This window comes from Bemisia tabaci, chromosome 8 (genome assembly GCF_918797505.1).
Source record: "Bemisia tabaci chromosome 8, PGI_BMITA_v3".
Taxonomy (NCBI): domain Eukaryota; kingdom Metazoa; phylum Arthropoda; class Insecta; order Hemiptera; family Aleyrodidae; genus Bemisia; species Bemisia tabaci.
The window spans coordinates 22,497,347-22,516,217 of record NC_092800.1 but is presented as its reverse complement, the minus strand read 5'-3'; the positions used below and the strand labels follow the sequence as shown (position 1 = coordinate 22,516,217).

The window sequence follows — 18,871 nt, the reverse complement described above, 5'->3', positions numbered from 1 at the left end:
AAATAAATTTTGTTATTAATTTGATAGCCATGGTACATAGTAAAGGGAGAAGCACTTAGAGGGATGGTGGACCCGGGGGGGGGGGGGGGGGGGCTTATCTGATTCGTTCACCGTTTAGACTATCGCAGTTAAAGATTCTAAGAAAAAAACTGCAAAACACCTATTTGTCGGCAGATTTTCATGAAATTTGGTGTATCCCAGTATATCGACCTAGGAAATTCGAATTTGGCGTTACTTTCAGTCTGAATCAAAATTCAAGATGGCGGAAAAGAAGATGGCGGCAGTAATTTGTTAGATACCTGTTTATCGACTGATTTGCATGAAACTTAGTAAAACCCTGTATTTTGACCTAGAGAATTTGAATTCGGTGTTGGTTCTAACCAGAATTGAAATCAAAGATGGCGGGAAGAAGGTGGTGGCCATAATTTTTAAAAATTAAAGATGGCGCCCATAATTTGGAAACTACTTGTTTATCGCCGGATTTTCATGAAACTCAGTATACCCTGGTATTTTGACCTGTACATTTTGAATTTGATATTAATTGTAGTCAAAATCAAAATTCAAGATGTCGGCAAGAAGATGGCGGAAAAAAGATGGCGGCCTTAATTTGTAACATACCTGTTTATCGACTTATTTTCAAGAAACTTAGTATTACCCGGTATTTTTACCAAAGTTTGTCGGTTTCGGTTTGATGACATAAAAAGTTAATAAGAAAGGGTAAAAAAGTAATTGAGAGGCTTAAGGAAAAGGCGCATAAGTGCAGTTTTCGAAAAAATCGACTTGTCATTCCAAATATGTTCGAACAGTTTAAAATGATTTGGGTTCTTACAAATCACATTACCGCGAAAATTCTTTTAAAAATGCTCTCATAAGCTGAGGATGACACGCACTATTTTACCTCATCGAAGAATACCTACTCTCTAAGATGCAACAAAATTATAAAGGCAATTCCAGAGAAAACGGCCTTTTAAACTTTCATACCCAAGTTGTTTTGAAAATTTACTTCCTCACAATATGTCATTACTTTAAGTTCTTAGTTGAGATTCAAAGCCAACGAGTTCTCGAAAACCCTTACCTATTCTCTTTTACTAAGCATCAGAATCGATTCATTGTTTCCCTGTTGCATTGATAGATTGATTGATAATCCGGTGGAGGAAAGAGAGGGGAATTTTTCATTCTTACATCAGTTAAGCAATTTCGGAAAGGACTATTTGAATTACTAATTATCTTCATTTTCCGCTTCCTTTTTGCTATCATGTTTCATTGATTTACAATTGGCTTTAGCAACAGGTTTCCTGATCTCGGTGAACCAGATCTCACATCTTATTTAGTAAACAACACAGGCAAGCAGGCCCGCATACTTATTGAATATATTGAAAGGTTCATTCTGGACTTATTATAACACAATACAGATTTTAGAAAAATGTAGAAGTAGATTCAATACTTTGATTTTACTCACCCGTTGAAGATTGAGTTCGATTCCTTTCTCGTAGCGATCGAAAAGCAGACGACAGGAGGCAGGTCGGTAAACTTTCAATTAATGAACTTTTCATTCTAAAGAAAAGCCGGGCATAAAGTCACACAAGCCTGTGTTACGTCACCTAAAGCACAGGTGCTACCCGTCTCCCCTGTTGACATCCCCTTCCCGCGTTACCTGTACTCGCGTTTTAATCCTTATTTGCGCTTTCGCTAGAGTTGACCGCCCAAAGGTTCCAAACTTTCAATGTTGTATTGAATTTATTATAATTATTAGTTTTAGTATTGATTCCTCCAACGCAAAAAGACCCGCTCCCCGAGCTGCCTTCATTATACAACCCAATCCAATAAAGGGATGGTGCTTAGCATAGAAAATCAACTTTCTGTAAATATTGCCATTTTTGACAATTTTAAATAAAGCCGTGTCAAACACAAAAAATATCGAAATTTTTGAAACAAGGTACCTAATCTTATTGTAAATTTTATGTACTTTCACGTGGTTACAGTGGTTTTTTGATCAGACCCCTCTAAAATGCTTAAAAATTAGAAAAATGGAGCTAAAAATGGACTTTTTTCAGAAAAGCGTCAGTTTTGATCCCAGAAGAAATTATCCTACCGGCAAATATAATTACTTGAAAGGATGTTGAACACACTTTTCTAGACCGAAATTTAACGTACTTTTCAGTTACATCATTCATTTTAACTTTAAAGCTCATTTTAAAGCGATAAAATCTCAAAAATAACTAAAAAATTAAATTTCATCAATTTTTTTTTAACTTTTTTTAAACCAAAATTCAGTGCTAGGACCCCTCAAAAAGACTTTACGGCAAACTTCACTAGCCCTATGTTATAGAAAATTTTATGAACTTTTCATTTCTTACCTTGTTTTTTTTCTTAAACTCCTTTTAACACGTAAAAAATAAGAAAAATCGCGGGAACATTTTTTTCGGGCAAATTGCAATTTTTTTCAACATTGCCTCCGCATTTTCACGAGAGACGCCAAAATTCAAATAAAGGTACATTTCTTACATAAAATTTTATCAGCTTTTTGATGATTACCATGGTTTGATGAAAAAAATTGTTTGCAGCCATGAAAAACCACAAAAACCTGAGAAAAAGCCTTATTATTCAATAATTTGTAAATTTTCACCGTCTCAAAAATTGGCTTCTAAGTACACTTAAATACCTTAAAAAATTTATTCATGGACATTTTTTTAACTTCCATGTGCTATTACATTGGTACCATAAAATTTACTTCAAACAAAAATTACTAAACTTAAAAATTTTGAGTATATGTTAAGAAAGTGGTTCGTAACCGAGCAGCCGGATTTTCCAATAGACAACTTTAACGCCATATCTAACCCTCTTTAAAAAATTCAAACCAGTAATTTCAGGTATGCAATTTGTTGGAAATTTTATGCTCTAAACGATGATTACCGTCGTTGAATCAGATCCTCAGTTTCCAGCTGTCAAAAAGCCGAAAATCGTTGAAATTCTGAAATTTCTAGAGAAATCAGTTTTTAGCGTAATTCCCTTAAATACGCTTTTCAGGTACATGTTGTAAAATTTAAATGAAAACCAGGGTGTTATTTGTCTTGCAAATTTCATTACCTTTCTAAAAAGTATATATAAGTTATACTTTTGTCGAAAAATAATTGATCAAAAGCGCTGGAAACGGAAAAAAACAGCTGAATTTGTAGTTGAATATTGACTTCATGCTTTTGAATGATTCGTCTCACAATGAGGTCATATAAGATGAAAAGGTAAAATGAATGGGTATACTTATGTAAAATTTAGCGTACTTTTCAGTGGTGCCGTTGTTTTTAACCTTAAATTAATTATTTTGACCTAAAATTGGTCAAGAACGCGAGAAATCGTGAATTTTCAGCAGATTTTGCCGGTTGTTGTTTTTAAATATTAAAATTCGGAAAGAAAAAAATAAGAAAAGCCTAAGTTTTGTATATGATTCTTAATCAAAATTTTATGATCTTTCAAACTAATGCCAAATTTTTTTGGTTTGACGCATTATTTTTGAGTTATAAAGGGAAATCCGTATGTACGTCCTCTTTGAAAATTGCCGTAAGCCGCCATTTTGAAAAACTGCGATTTGACCACTTTCCCGGTGGAATTTTTTGGTAAACTTTTTTTTCTGTCTTATTGGGTACCTAGAGACCCTATATACCAAAGGAAAAGTTTGTGCTAATTTGTCCGAGGTAAAAAGCTAGATTGACTGGACTACTCGCGGAATCAGCATTTTTCAACCCATGATTTTGAAACGTTTGCACACTGTGCATGGATTATTCTCATTTAAATTGCTGGGGGAAAAATATGTATTAAAGGAAAGTATAATGTGTGTTTTGTTAATAGAAATAAAACCTCAACAGCAAATCCTTCTCTCTCAATTTTATCATATTTTATCATATTTTTTTTGTCAATATAATTTTACACACGGACTAAAATATAACTCTTGGACCAAGTCACTGTTGCGTATGTTACGCGTGGACGTAAACTAATGGACAAAACAGGTGCGTAGACAGTAAATTGTTGACAGAATGTCCAGAAACCACTTTCATTGTTACAGCTGCAGAAGTTTTCGTCATGAGGACAGAACATTCCGTATACTCACAACCGAAGTTCTGCTCTCACAACAGAAAAGCTCTGTAAATATAATATAACAAAGAAAGTGGAGGATCCCTGTGTACAGAAGGCTCTGTCATTAGCACTGACTATTTTTTGCGAGCACTAACAGTTGCGCCTAGATTCGCCCTGAGAGAATCCCACGAAGAATGTATCTCCTCAAACAGATCCAATCAATCAGAATTTTCGATACTCATGAACAGGAAGTCATAAGGTCAGCAAAATCGAGCTACTTTCCTTCCTCCTTATCCAGCGACGCCTTGACGAATTCCACTGCAGCGCGAGGAGATTCTTCGGGGGTAATTACATGCAATTCTGTGCAAGGAGACGGAGCAGTAGAAACTCCGGGGAGAAAGAGACCGTTGTCAATGTTTAGATAACCTTAACGCCCCTACGAACCGCCAATTTCACTCTCGGTTTTGTTTGCCAGGACCGGCAATCGCAGCGTCATGGCATGCGAAGAACGGAGCTAATGACATTCGCCGTTAATTTTCCACTTAATTGAGCTCCCGAAAACGAGAGGATTTCGGCGCGGGCGAGTAAAACTGATTCGGAAACTAAAACCGGCCTAGACTGCTGTGCTAAGGAAAAACACCGTATGAACCTCCAGGCGTTGCCACATTGCCTTTGATAAATCGCGAATTTTTGGGAAATTTTTTAAATATTTTTCCTCCAATTTTTCAGATAATTTTGTTCACAATTCCACCCAAAGATTCTGAAAATTTCAAGGTAAAATATATTCATAACTTTCCTCACTGGAAAAAAAAAAACACATTGGATCTAGAGTCCAGACTCTTAAAGACATCGACAAGAAAAAGTACTCTTGATTCAATCAGAATCTAGCTTGAATCAAGAACCAAGCCTCTTAATTTAAGCGGATTTCGTTTTGAAGCAAGCAAATATTCCGATTGAATCAAGAGTATTTTTTCTTGCCAATGTTTTCAAGAGTCTGGACTCTAGATCCAATGTGTTTTTTTCCAATGTTTTGATGAATCACGAATTTTTGGGAAATTTTTTAACTATTTTTCCTTCAATTGTTCAGATAATTTTGTTCGCAATTTCACCTAAAGATTCTGAAAATTTCAAGGTAAAATATATTCTTAACTTTCCTCAAAAGTAAACATTTCATTGAAGTAAATTTGGCAGCTCTCGAATGTTCATACGGCGTTCTTCCTTAGCACTGCAGTAGACGAAAGAGCACTTCCCCACGCTGGCGTGCTAGGCAAAAACGCCGTATGAACATTCGAGAGTTGCCAAATTTCCTCCGATAAATAGTTTATTTTCAAGGAGAGATTCGTTTGTTTTCTCTTGAAAATTTCAGATAATTTAGATCTGATTGTGACTTAAATTCTCTAAAAAAATTGGAGGAAAAATATTTAAAGATTTCCTCTGGAAATTCGTACTTTAATAGAGGAAATTTAGCAATCTCTGAAGGCTCATACGGCGTTTTTCCTTTAGGACAGCAGTACAGGAACCACGCGAGCGAAATAAAATTAGGGGCTCGCAATTTTTGAAGCGTTATTGATCGATCCTAATCGATACAGTCCCATTTTCAGCGATGCTACTCATTGTTTTATCGATTTATCGCGATTACGATTCAACAAGCCAAGCGCTGAGTTCCGATTTAGTGCAATGCTCAGTGCTGGGTATTGTCGGAGGTATCGATGTTACCAATTATTTCCAATCACGGTCCAAAGATGCCGGAAGGTGATACTAGATATCATGACCTCGATATCATAAATTAAATCCTTGCAATATTATATTTGAGGGGACTCTCTCCCCCTCACGTTGGTCGCAGGTCGGATGGACATCTGACGATCGCATTGCGCTCATAGTGGACCTTCACACGAAATTGAAAAAACGGTTAGCCATAGTCCAATATTTTTAAGACAACAGGCTCATCTTGAGATAATAGCAAATTACGAGAACGGAGGTATTATGGAAAAAGACTAAACTCCAGGAAAAACTGTTTTAAACTCTTCGGCAATCCAAGGTTTTCACGTTGCAAGAAAATTCCTTACGGTCCTGAATCATGCGACTCTTAATGAGCAAAGCCAATCATGAGGATCGGGTTGAAGGACATTTCGACAACGATTTTTTGTCCGCACACCTGGTTCTTCTAGTGGTTTATGTCCACGCGTTTTTTCGGCAGGGGAGTTCGGGCCGTAGTACCTTAATTTATTTTTCGAGGAAAGCTTCGTACTCTTAAAGGATGCCTATCATTCTTAAAATGTTGGAGCGCCTTCAATTTCGTTAGATACTGTGCAACACCTCTGTTGTGAAATAGTTGCTTGAGGCGCCGTGGTACCCTGCGGCGCGGCGGGCGGCGGGCCATCACCCAACGCGCAATGGCGCCTACAAACCTAAGGGGATACTACAAGCATTACGCAATGCGTAAAGTATCCCCTTAGGTTTGTAGGCGTTTGTGCGAGTTTTGCGCCGGTAGCACACCGCCGCCGCTCCGCTCTGTGTTATGGCTCGTAATATTTAAAATCGCGGAGTCGGTGTTTTTCAGTTTATGATTTTGAAATTTTTCCAAGCAACTCCGTGCAAATCCGCACAACCGTATTCATGTGATAAGTGTGATTGCCCAGTCAAATTTGGCAGTAGCTGATGAGACTTGGTTCCTTTCTGCTTAACGCGGTCTGTTATTAATTAAATTACCAGATCTCCTTTAAACTCAAGTGGCAAAATGAAAATATTTTATGAAAAAAATTAGAAAATAAAGCAAAAGTAGCTAGCATGATGGAAAGTAGACAGAAAATATAAAGGGAGTGTCACTATTTACCAAAGAAAGTAGGTCTATTTCCTGTCTACAAGATGGCTCTCTTTTTCGTCTGGAAAATTGATAGGGCTATTTCCTTGAGAAAAAATATTCAAAAACCTGATGGAAAATAGAGAAACATTGGATATTTTCTTTATCTATTTCTTAGGAATTTAAAATTCAGAAAACAGATATAAAAACACAGAATGTAGACAACAAAATTGTCTGTTTTCATTGTATTTAGTGGCCGGAACATAGACAGAAAATAGAAGTTTTTAATACTTTTCTTACTTCTAGTTGATACATCTACTTTGTTTCCATTTTCTTTCCATTTTATTTTTCTGTCTAGAAAATAGACAATTTTTAAATCAATTCTACACAGAAAATAGGTCCCCATGCTACTTGGGAAAATAGAAATATTTGAAGATGAAGGGAAAAAATCGTAGAATTTCTTAGCATGAAGAACTTATTTACTCCATGCGGAATCGTCTGACCAGTCGACCGGTAGTCTATTCGCAGGTTTTATTACTAGAAAGACACTGCACCTTTTTAATGAAAAGGCAAGCACAGAGCACAAGGGAAAGGATTCTGCGTCACCTTGCACCTTGCTTCATTTCTCCCGTGGGAGGGTACAAGAAAGTGACCCATTTTAAAACTAAGGCACGGTGGCAGTGCACACTGCACAGTTTACAGCGCAGTGCATCGCTTCTGATTCTCCACCGCGGGTTAAGAGTTGCCATTTTGAGCGGAAATAAATTGATAGGTTGTGCGTGTTTCCAATAGAGACCCTTTATACTGAGAGTCAAGACAACCCCCCTCCCCCCTTATTCAGTCACAAATGAGAATAAAGATTACACAAATTGGCAATTTTTCGTAATCTTTGATCGGCTCATTCTCAAATTCCTTCCTCCATTCCTTCTCTCATTCCGTTTGTTTCTTGTCGAACCCGTTATTCCTGGTTATTCCCCGATCCATTCTACATTATAATCCTTGCAATCGGTGAAAATGTAATCTTTTTTCCCGTTTGTGACACTGTGGAGGCCTGAAATACGGGAACCAATCAGAAATGGATTCACACTTTCTTGACTCTCAGTATAAGGGACACTAGTTTCCAAGTCTCATTTCATCGGTTTAATTTTCAGAAATTTGTGAAAATACCAGGGACTGTACCAATTCTAGGTTTTCACATCGAACTCGGTCAGCTATTTTGAAAACTGTGGTGGGAAACATAATCAATCGTGTCGGTGGGTACTATGGATTGTTCTACTCTGATTTCATGGATGATGTGCGTGGAACAACCAGTGAGCAACTTCACATCCTTAACCGATAAATCGATGGCTATAGCACGAAACCCACGTATCTCCATTGCGGTGACTATTTTGGTAAATGTGGGCGAAAATCAGCATATCGACGTTTGTGAGACCGCAACTACGTATCTCGGAAAACGCGACTTTTCGAGAGAGCAAAAAAATTGTCTACATTCCTCATCTTTGAAGGGATAGGGGCGATCAATGCTCGAAGATAGCAAGGATAAGATGCTTTTTAAGACTTTATAATCATTTCGAATGATTTTGAAAATTCTACAAAAACTTCAAGGAATGATGTCGATTGTTCTCCTTTAAAATATTAACATAGCGGCGGAGATTTTCAGACACCGCAAACGAGATATGTGATTGTGGACTTACGCCGTCAAAATTCCTTATTCTTAGGTAAGTGAAACTAACCTATTGCAAATCATCTCTGAATAATTTGATAATTTATACTTTGAGATGTATACTTTGTGACCCTGATGATGAAGCGCTTGCTTCGAAAAGCTTCGGCCAAAGTTTATTAATAAAATGTAAGTTTTTCTGAAGAAAATGTTACATTCTTTCTAGCACTTGGCTACACTCCACATACCAATATATTCAGTGCTACTACCTTTTAGACATTGTGTAATACAATGCTCGCTGAACTTGGAATAATTTGAGATAAATTTGGCAGCGGAGGGCGCAAACGGTGGGTAGACGCGAAGCAACAGCAACACACGGACAGCAAGACGACGGAGGAATGAGTGTGAGGTTCGGAAAAGTGGAGTGGGGTAGGTCTGGGATCCCGCTGGGAGCAGATCCCTGCGCTACGTGACGTGATAAAGTAAGAGGAAGCTTCCGCCTGGCTTTTGTCTACGTCACGGGGGAAGTTCCAGGGAGGATTAGCAGGGCGTCACTTAAAGCTCCAGCTTCCTTAAAAATTTAGCCTTTCTTAAGTGAGTGGGCACGTTACGACCAAAAGCGGGGATCCGAGAGTATTGCGATTAGCCTTTGCAAGTCGCAATTTCCTCGACGAGTTTTTCAGCATCCGGGTCCCTGGTAACGATGACCTATTAAAACATATTTCGAAATTTCTTAAAATACTGTTGAAATTGTTGTTCAGGGAACCTTGTTTGACGGTAAGTAGGATTTTTTTTAGCCAACGTGCGTTAAAAGTCAGCATAAATCTGAAAAATCTCAATACAGAGAGAAAAAGCTCGTATGAGCACAATTTTCCCTTTTCAGTTTTTCAGTATCCGGGTCCCCAGTAACAATGACCTATTAAAACACTTTTCGAAATTTCTTAGAATACTGTTGAAATTATTGTTCAGGGAACCTTGTTAGACGGTGAGTTTGAATTTTTTAGCCAACGTGCGATAAAATTCGCGTCTAATATATGAAATGCACAGATCAGCTCTCGCGTGGGTCAAAAAGTAAATTTCCTCATCGACAGTGAAACTACCAAACCACGTATCTTCTTTTGCGACACTGCAGATGCTCATCATTTTATTTTCAACGCAAAACTACTCGTGTCAATTCTTGAAAACTTCCGTGATTTCCCTACTCTATGCGAAGAGAATACGCTGCCATGCTAAGGAAAAACGCCGTATGAACCTCCAGGCGTTGCCAAATTTCCTTTGATAAATTACAAATTTCTCGGTAAACTTGAACATTTTCTTTCCAATTTTTCAAATAATTTTGCTCGCAATTTCACCTAAAGTTCTTGAAAATTTCAATGAAAAATATTCATAATTTTCCTAAAAAATGAACATTTTATTTCGAAGGAAATTTGGCAACTCTCGAATGTTCATACGGCGTTCTTCCTTAGCATGGCAGAACGAGAAGTCTTGTCATGTCCGAAACTATACAAACGGCAAGCCGTGCGTATTGCTGTGCAAGCACTGCGTTTGCTCCACGCAATTCCATAGCGCCTGCAATTTTTTCGTGTATGCAATACGGACATCCATCGAGTACGAATAGTTGTATTCACTATTCAGGCGTTTGTAAGCGGATTCCACTTCTCTCGGTCCCCTTTGTAAATGATACGGAATATTTTCTATCATGTGCATACAATTTAGCAGCTACCCGTGTGCACGGATGCATACTTTTAGAGGAGCGTCATGCCTCCAACCGAGTCGGCGAAACAAAATTTGAATTTTCAGCGGAAAAATCTCCTAAGTATCGATAATATTAATCGATGGGGAGCCACGTATCTCGGTTTGCGAGGTTGCAGACTTACTGTCATACTTTATTTCTTAAACAGAGTATTACTCAACGTCAATGTTTGAAAATCTCCGTGATTTTACTTTTCTGTGAGGAAAAAAAAAAAAAAAAAAAAAAAAAATAGGATGCGGAGGTTGTCACTATCGTTATGATTTGTTTTGGTTATTTTGCATTTAAATATTTTTTTATTTAGTTGAATAACCATTTTTTCAAACCTTTATCTACTGAGCTGGAAACTTCAAACCGTCATAGAATCGTGATACAATAACCAAGAGTATAGTCGCTCATACTTTGAGAAACCATTCAAGAACACCCTAATTGAGAATCTTTTGGGACAAATGAAGGAGTAACTCGTGCTTGGCATATATACTTCATCTCAAGTTCTAAACGTAAAATATTTCACAAAAATGCTTGAAGTAGTATTAATTTATCCGTCCTCTTTTAAGGATATCAGATTTTTTCAATCATGCTCATAATTTTTTATCACACAATGTACACTACATGAGAAATAATTGCCGGTGTAAATGGACTGTTTATTGAATTCCCTTTTCGTTGATACTCCTTGCTTTCCATTTATAGGGAACCGAGACTTTTTACCAAATGCAGAGGGTGTGACTGAAATGAAAACACTCGATTTAATGCTTATTTGATTTTACTTTGATGTTTTTTTCCTGAATCTGGAGCGGTTTTATTTTTGGTTTTGGTTTAAATTGCTGAAATTTACTAAAATCATTCTTTTTAATACTAGTATTTTTTCTACATGGAATGTAATGGCACTTCTCTCTCCTTATGTACGACTTCCTTAATTTGGCTAAAGGCTCAGCCATACTCGGCGGTAACATCACCTCCATAAACCTGAAACAAACAAACAAAATAAAACACAATCATTAGATTTGATTGTAAATCAAGTTTTAATAATACCTGGAAAATTACAATGGGCCAGTTGCGCTGGTAATCAGAATCGTGTTTTGATGCTTGATTCTTGCAGATCAACTGAGAATAATAAGATCTGTCCAAACAGCAACTTTCTACGTTGAATATTAACCGCGATGTCGTCCTTTGAAAGGTCGGGTTTTTGACGTCATCCACCACGGTAGTGCATAACATGGTATGTACTACCGCGGTGGATGACGTCATAAATCGAGTTTTTCAAAGCGCGATATCTCGCTTAATATTCTACATAAAAAGTTGCTGTTTTGTCAGATCTCATTATTTTCAGTTGATTTGCAAGAATAAAACATCGAAACACGATTCACAACCAGCGCAACTGACCCATTAAAATGATATAATGTTCAAAATGAATGAATATTTTTTTCTGAGCTTTGAGAGAGTGCACAGTAAAAGCTACGTTTGTAACAAAATAATTTTTCGATGCGGAGATTATATTGGCGTTTCAGACTTATAGGTCTGCCGCCTAAAAATAGATCGCCCATAACTAGGTTACCGCAAGTTTGATCGCACACAGAATCATCTGAAATGAGGGTTAATTGGTGAGATCACCTAAAAATAATTTAACGGGGTTGATTTAAAGGTCAGTTATAACTCTGAGGTGATTCTGAGGCGAGCAAGTAAATATTTCTCTTCCGTAGCGAGGGTAAGTTTACTCTAATTCCATTTGGCGATTGTTAAAGATAACGAGGTTACGTTGTGCCAAATATTTCCCTCGGATGAGAACGTGATAATTTAAGTCAAAATGTATGGCGAGAATCGTTTATTCAAGAACTGATAGTAACTCGCATTCTATTAAGTTTTTTGGAAGAAAAAAACATCTATTAATGGGGCTATTATTTTTGAAGTATGGTGATAAGATTTTAGAAAATGCTCTGTACAATCTCGCAACTTCGCACATCCCTATTATATTTGCACAACCAAGCGAGCATAAAAGTTGATGGCAGAATCCTCGAGGCTAAATGACTCTTGTTATTTTCGTAGCTTTATTAATTTTAACTTTTCCTGCTCCGGGACTATTGCTGGTATCCACCATCTTCATTTTGAGCGATTTGATGTTCTGTATTATGAAAGCTTTTGCTTCCCTCTCCTTGGGATTGTTATATTTTTCCAGAGTCATTTCCTAATTAGGTTATATCAACAACGTGTCTCCCATCGATACGCGGAAAAAAATATGATTTTCATTTTTTTTCTGTTAATTGAGTATAAGTTCAATAGAATAATACACGTTAAGTTACGTGGATGAGTGTATACGAATAAACGCATAATTTGTAAGTGTCGAGTGTTTTGATAAGGAAACCAATTAAAATGTTGGCATATTATTTATAATCATATGCTTTTGACTGTACGAAAAATAAAGAACATAAATTGTTACCATTTACAAGGAAAAAGGCCCAGTTTTCGGAGGCAAAAGTTTCGAGAGGGAAATCTTTTTCAAGATGAGTTAAAAACCGGGATTAGACCAATTTATTTTTGTCCATTCCCCATCAATATATTGCGATCAATTTAACTCGTCTAAACTCAACGGAGGACTCAATTTTTGTGCAACAATGGCTATAAAATTTCGTCTAAATAGATTAGAACTTGCCAGCACTTCAATTTTGAGTTTTTCGGCGCTTAAGTCCCTTTTTCTTTAGACTGTAGCAAATAATTTGACATACTATTTTTAAAAGAAATTAAGTGTAAATGATTAAAATCAAAAGGAAGTATGTAGCACCCCATGCACACGCTTCCTTTTCATTTAATTTATTTTTACAAAGTTTCGTTTAGCGGCGAACGTTCAACCAATAGTATCGTGAACAACTAAGACCGTAATCAAATAGTGGACCAGCTAATGAACAAGTGAATTGTCTCGTTCCATATTAGTTCACACATGAATAATTAGCTAGCATCTCTTTCAACACTCTCAGCCCACAAAATATGACACTCAGAAATGACGTCATTTTAATTAGTCCTCTATCGTGGCATCTACGCTCGATAAAATAATAAACTACGTATCCTCTAACAAATATCTGAGCGTGGTTTGGACGGGGGCCTACTCCCTACTCGTGACCCAAACTTTCAGCCTGATTATGATCATTGAGTCATCACGTCATGATTGATGACTAGCTCACGTGTCGACGTTGAAATAAAACAAAACAAAACAACAAGTATATCCATTGAGATCCTTCGAGAACGCTCTTACTTTTTTTTCAAAGAGTTTCTTGATAAGTTTTTAGAATATTTTTTTCTAGAGAATTTTAAAATTAACAATAAAATTAGTGCAATTTTTATCTCTTTATATCAAACTGGACGCAGGTATGGAAACAATTTATATTGAAAAGGTAACCGAATTGAACCATCTGCTTTTCAGCCGTAAAAAGGAGAGATTTATACACATACTCGAAAAAGTTTTGGTGACACAGAGATAGGATTTATGGCGTCCAAATTACATAGAAGCGCGGCCTTGAATTTGATAAGTAATGCTGCAAGTAAATTACCAAGTTAGAGTCAGGTAAAAATTGCGCACCAAATTGACTTGGATTGTCTTTAACCGGGAGAGGGAGGGGGGGGGGCGATTTTGCGCCCGTTGAGAGATAGGGGTGGTTATCGCTTTAGCAGGAGAACATACGTAGAGAACAAGTCGAATGAGGGATAAAATGGATTGGATACCTAATCTCGAGGTTTCCACGATATTTCATGAAGCACTTTGTGCCTAATTTAAAAAAGATAAAAAAGTGTATTTTCTTCGGCAAATACATTTAAAACTCGACTCAGAATAATTGCTATTTTCGAGGGGAAAATTTAGACGTCCACAAGATAAGTGTGATTCTTGACAAAAGACTCATCAAAGTTTATTTACAACTCATTTTCAGTTCAGAAGTTGAAAATTAAATATTTCTTCAAACATTATATTTTCCTTTTCCAGTAAAGAGGGGAATATAAATAAGAGTTTTTGGAGGTATTTTGTTAGAGGATGGTGACTTGCTTGAAGTCTCTTTACCTAAGTTTTTGGGTTATTTTGAGTTTTTCTCGGAGCATTTAGAGCCCAGCCGTCTTATTACTTCTTTACATTGAGCCCTATCAGCTCTAAGAACGCCCAAAACTCCCAGACCGATTAGAAAGCAACACCGTTACCTGTACCAAAAGCACTGAGATCACAACAATATCCAAACACACCCCCCTCCCACCGAGTCCCACCCCCACCCTACATAAATACTCAAGGCTAGCCGTGTTCTTGAATTCACCCCGACCATACTTCACGTCCTTGGGACACATTTCCATCCCTTATGCCAGCGTGAATGGCAAAATAGCCGTAAAATGGACCCGATGAGGCCCGTATCGGTGGCGTAAACCCGCGCACATCCCGGCCTCCATGTCGGCGGGCTTATCGTCCGGGTGGGTAATAAAGATAAATCGTCGTGTCGAGCAATGCCAGCTGTCATCCCGTCTCTGTCCCTGCAGCGGGGGTGAGTGTTGCGGGGGTTGCGGGTTGCGGGGATCTCGCGGTTTTTGCGCGCATCCCTGAATCCCATTATCGTCCCCGATAGACCATTACTGCCGTGCTAGGGGAAAAACGCCTTATGAGCCTTCAGACGTTGCCAAATTTCCCCTCGCAAATCACTAATTTTCAGGAAAATGTTTGAATATTTTTCTACCAATTTCTCAGATAATTTTGTTTGTAATTCGATCTAAAACTTCTTAAAATTTCAGTGAAAAATATTCATAATTTTCCTCAAAAGTTAACATTTTATCGAAGGAAATTTGGCAACTCTCGAATGTACATACGGCGTTTTTCCTTAGCACGGCAGATTACCGGCCCCGCGCTTTCGTGCTTCTGCACCGCGAACGAGGCCTCTGAGTTCTGCCGTGCTAACCGCGTATCTGCACAGGTATTGCATTGCAGTTATGTCGTTTTTGCGGAGGAGGTAGAGCTGTAGATCAGGCTCCGGGCTCGTCCGCAGCGCCGAAGAGATTTTAATCGCGCCCCAATTTGTGTCTGCCCGACGACAAAAACGAGTGTCACGAGTTATGCGCAAATTCGCGGGATTTATTTCTGTATTGTTACACTGGATGGCGTTATTTTTATACAGGGTGATCGAGGGTTAAACGGCCAGACTGCAGGAGCGTGTTCTATGGGTCAAAGTAAGACTTTTTTGTTATATAAAAAGCTCCCAGTCGGAGCAAACCCCCCCCCCCCCACCCCAATTTTAGAAAGTAAATAGTTTTTCCGTGAATTTTGGAAACGGTTGTGAACCAAATCTCCCGAAAATTTGTACTGTCCTGTGCTTTTATGCCCTGAATTAATGAATGATCTAATAAAAATGTCTAAAACTTAATTTAAATCATAAAAGTCTTATTTTCACCCGTAGAACGCGCTCCTGCAGTTTGGTCGTTTAACCCTGGATCACCCTGTATAATGCATGTCCAAAACAAGGAAAAATGGTTCGAGTCGGAGATACACAATATCATCCGGCGTTATACCTAATGTTTTAGCGATCTAAACTGCCTTACTTCGGAAAATTGCTTTTGAGCTTTCACACATTGCCAAATAATTTTTGATACAACACACATTTTTAGAGAGACTTATGGACAATTGAGGTTGAATGGAATTGCTTCAGAATCATGCATGGCACATGAAATAATGGGCAAACAATTTTTAAGAGAGAGTTTAACAGTCAAGAATAATACTTGTACTTCAATGGAATATTTACCGAATAATGTTCGCAATTTTAAGATTAATGTTATATAACTTTAAAACTGAATTCTTGCAAAATAATCTGTTTTCTTCATTGTCATAAGTAAAATTCATCTTGAAATTAAAGCAAACACTAATTTGGTCTAATATCATTTTATCAATTTAACCTTTTTTCACTTGTTTTCACTTTTTTTTTTAATTGAAAAGATTTTCAACAATTTTTGAATAAGTCGCAGTATAGGTATGTATAACTCGAGAAATTACAAACAGGAATGAACGTCAACTGCACCTATCGTTTCTCCGATTATAGAAGTGCCTACAATAATCGAGGTATGCTTATTTGAGGCGTTCGACGACGCACGTTAAGTTGCATACTCTTCAAATTGCGGGCGTTTTATGGCGTCGAAGCAGAGGATCAATTGTCTTGTCTCGCACTCTTCTATACCAAGAAAAGCACGCCTGCGCCTGCGTTAATAATCTTAGGTGAGACCACTTGTTTGTGTACCATGAACATGATAATTGCAGTCTTTCCAAATTGCCTTGGCAGCAACATTTCGTGTTTGAAACCTGCGTTTATATGTTCATGGCTTGCGATTCAAAGATTCGTGATTCAACTATTCTGCCATACAGGTACTCCGCAAGAGACATACGATGATACCACCATAATTTTTTTTTTTCGAAATTATCTCCAAGTTTAAGTAGGAATACCTCTTAAACTTAAGCCAGTTATAATAAAATTGCTAGTGCCTCTTAATTAAGTGAGACCTCCTCTAAAATTTACTGTGCACTCTCTCTAGTATAAATGTAACCCATGAGCAAGAGTGACATTTTTAGAAAAGATTTTGAGTGTAGAGTGGTTTGATTATTGTATGGACATTAACCCTACAAATGAGGTTCATTCGGCTGGAAAATATATCTCCGACTTTTAAAACTGCACTTTAGATACGCGCATGCATGTCTAGTTTCACCATTCGCCTCTCATTCAACCTGTATCATTCATACGGTTCCAAACGACTCTGATCGCGTTCTTTCTTTCTCAGAGTCAATTTCACTCCAAGTTTAATTGCAATTGCATTTTTGAGTGTAATTCATTCGTAGACTCTTTTCACTATTTGTTTCATCTTACAGTAAGAACAAAGACATACACGGACAACCTAAAACGGAAAACAAGCAGACACCGGAAACAAGGCTAAAATACATAAAATTATTCGGGAAGTTTCGGCAATGAAATGCAATGCGTAGCAAGGCAATGTTATCATTGCAGTCTTTCAAACCATCACCACGTAACGCCGTGCTGGGTTTCCTTTAATTTTAGTTTATTTTTTATTTTTTGTCTTCACTGCTTTTAGCGGTTGATAATGGTGTATGTGAGGCACCAAAACGTCCCGAATAATTGGACGTATTTCTGTTAAACAGAACTAAGCGCCATGTAGTAAGACAGAACTAGCCTCGCGTTCCGCAACACCCGCCAATCCAAGCCCCCTTCTCCCTTCCTTTCTCTATGGCGCTTAGTTACGTTTGATAGAAATACGTCCAATTTTGTGTACTTTTGCCTTGTTTCCGCTGTTTCCTTGTTTTCGTTCTACTTTTATCTTACATTTATCTTCTTTTATTTACTTTAGAATGATTTTTAAAATTTTTTGAATGAGACTTCGTATGCATGAATCGAGATCACTTGAGTAGTTAGTTACCTGATTGATTTATTTCCTATATGCATGGACCTGAAGGCCCGGCCAACCTCGCAGGTAAGCCTCTCGGTGCAGTCCTTGCCCTCTATGGACTCGATGACCAACTTGGAGAACTTGGTGAACTCCTGCGGGGCCTGCTTGTTGAAGCCGATCAGCGGCGTCACCTTGTCCCGGAAGTGTCCCAGGTGCGCCAGGTTGCTGATCTTCGGCAGGAAGAGGACGGACACGATGAAGACCATGGCCATCCCGACAAACCCGGCCATGGCCAGGAACAGCGGCTCCACCTTCTTCTTGAGACCCGTCTTCTGGAACATCATCATCATCAGATCGTTGCCCTGCTGGTCTTGGCCGTTCCCGTTGCCGGCGAAACTGGAGATGGGGTAGAAGAAGTACTGGTAGCCGGGCACCGTCCCCACGTCCGTCGGCCGGATCGGCTGCTGACCTTGTGGACCTAGATGACCTTGAGGACCTAAATGGCCTTGTGGACCTAGATGACCTTGAGGACCTAGCGGACCTGCAATCAAAACGCAACCTTTTAGAATGAACTTCATGATTTGATTGATTTGATTTAGTTGGTAGTTCTTACAGAGAGTTAGAGAATTGAGTCGATGGTCAAAAAGTAAAACCACGTATCCAGATTGCGGTGTTTCAAAATCCTGCTCCAATTGTTATTTTTTTTTAAGAAAAACTAGTCAGCTGTGAAGTTAGATATCTGGATTGCATTTTGCAATAAGGAACCACTATCACTGGCTCTTCCATAAAAGCACATTTCTGCATAGAAAAACCAATGGCATTTATGATATTTCTAAAATGAGCCAGAGATAGTGGTTCCTCGTCGCAAAATGTGGTCCATTTATACGGTATCTTCAGCTAACAACGAAGAAAAATCAGGGAAGTTTTCAAGAAATTACGGTGATTAGCTCTCTCAAGAAAAAATAACACTTGACAGGAAGTCTTTATCGTCGGAAACGGGTGTACGTGGTTTTTCACTTTGGCCATCTGTGTCTGATATAATGAAAGGAAATAAAACCTTGTTAGAGGTGTCGTCCGATAAGATGGCCATTGTTTACTTTCGGTTTGCAGGCGTTTTCGTGTCACCTTCAAATCTTTTAACACTTCAATTTTTAGCCACACAGAAATCACAACCGCCTAAAAGTCGCGGATCATA

General features: G+C 38.1%; 1 protein-coding gene across 1 annotated transcript in view; it reads right to left on the bottom strand.

Annotated features, from left to right (window-relative positions):
* Positions 1–11,023: 11,023 nt before the first annotated feature.
* Positions 11,024–18,871, bottom strand: part of LOC109032523 (uncharacterized) — a 47,686-nt gene continuing 39,838 nt past the window's right edge. Inside the window, exons 4-5 of the mRNA XM_019044702.2 lie at positions 17,707–18,217; positions 11,024–11,244 (exon numbers count right to left, since the gene is read on the bottom strand). Of these exons, the coding sequence (XP_018900247.2) occupies positions 11,025–11,244; positions 17,707–18,217 (731 nt within the window). The 3' untranslated portion in view covers position 11,024. The remainder of the gene's footprint in view (positions 11,245–17,706; positions 18,218–18,871) is intronic.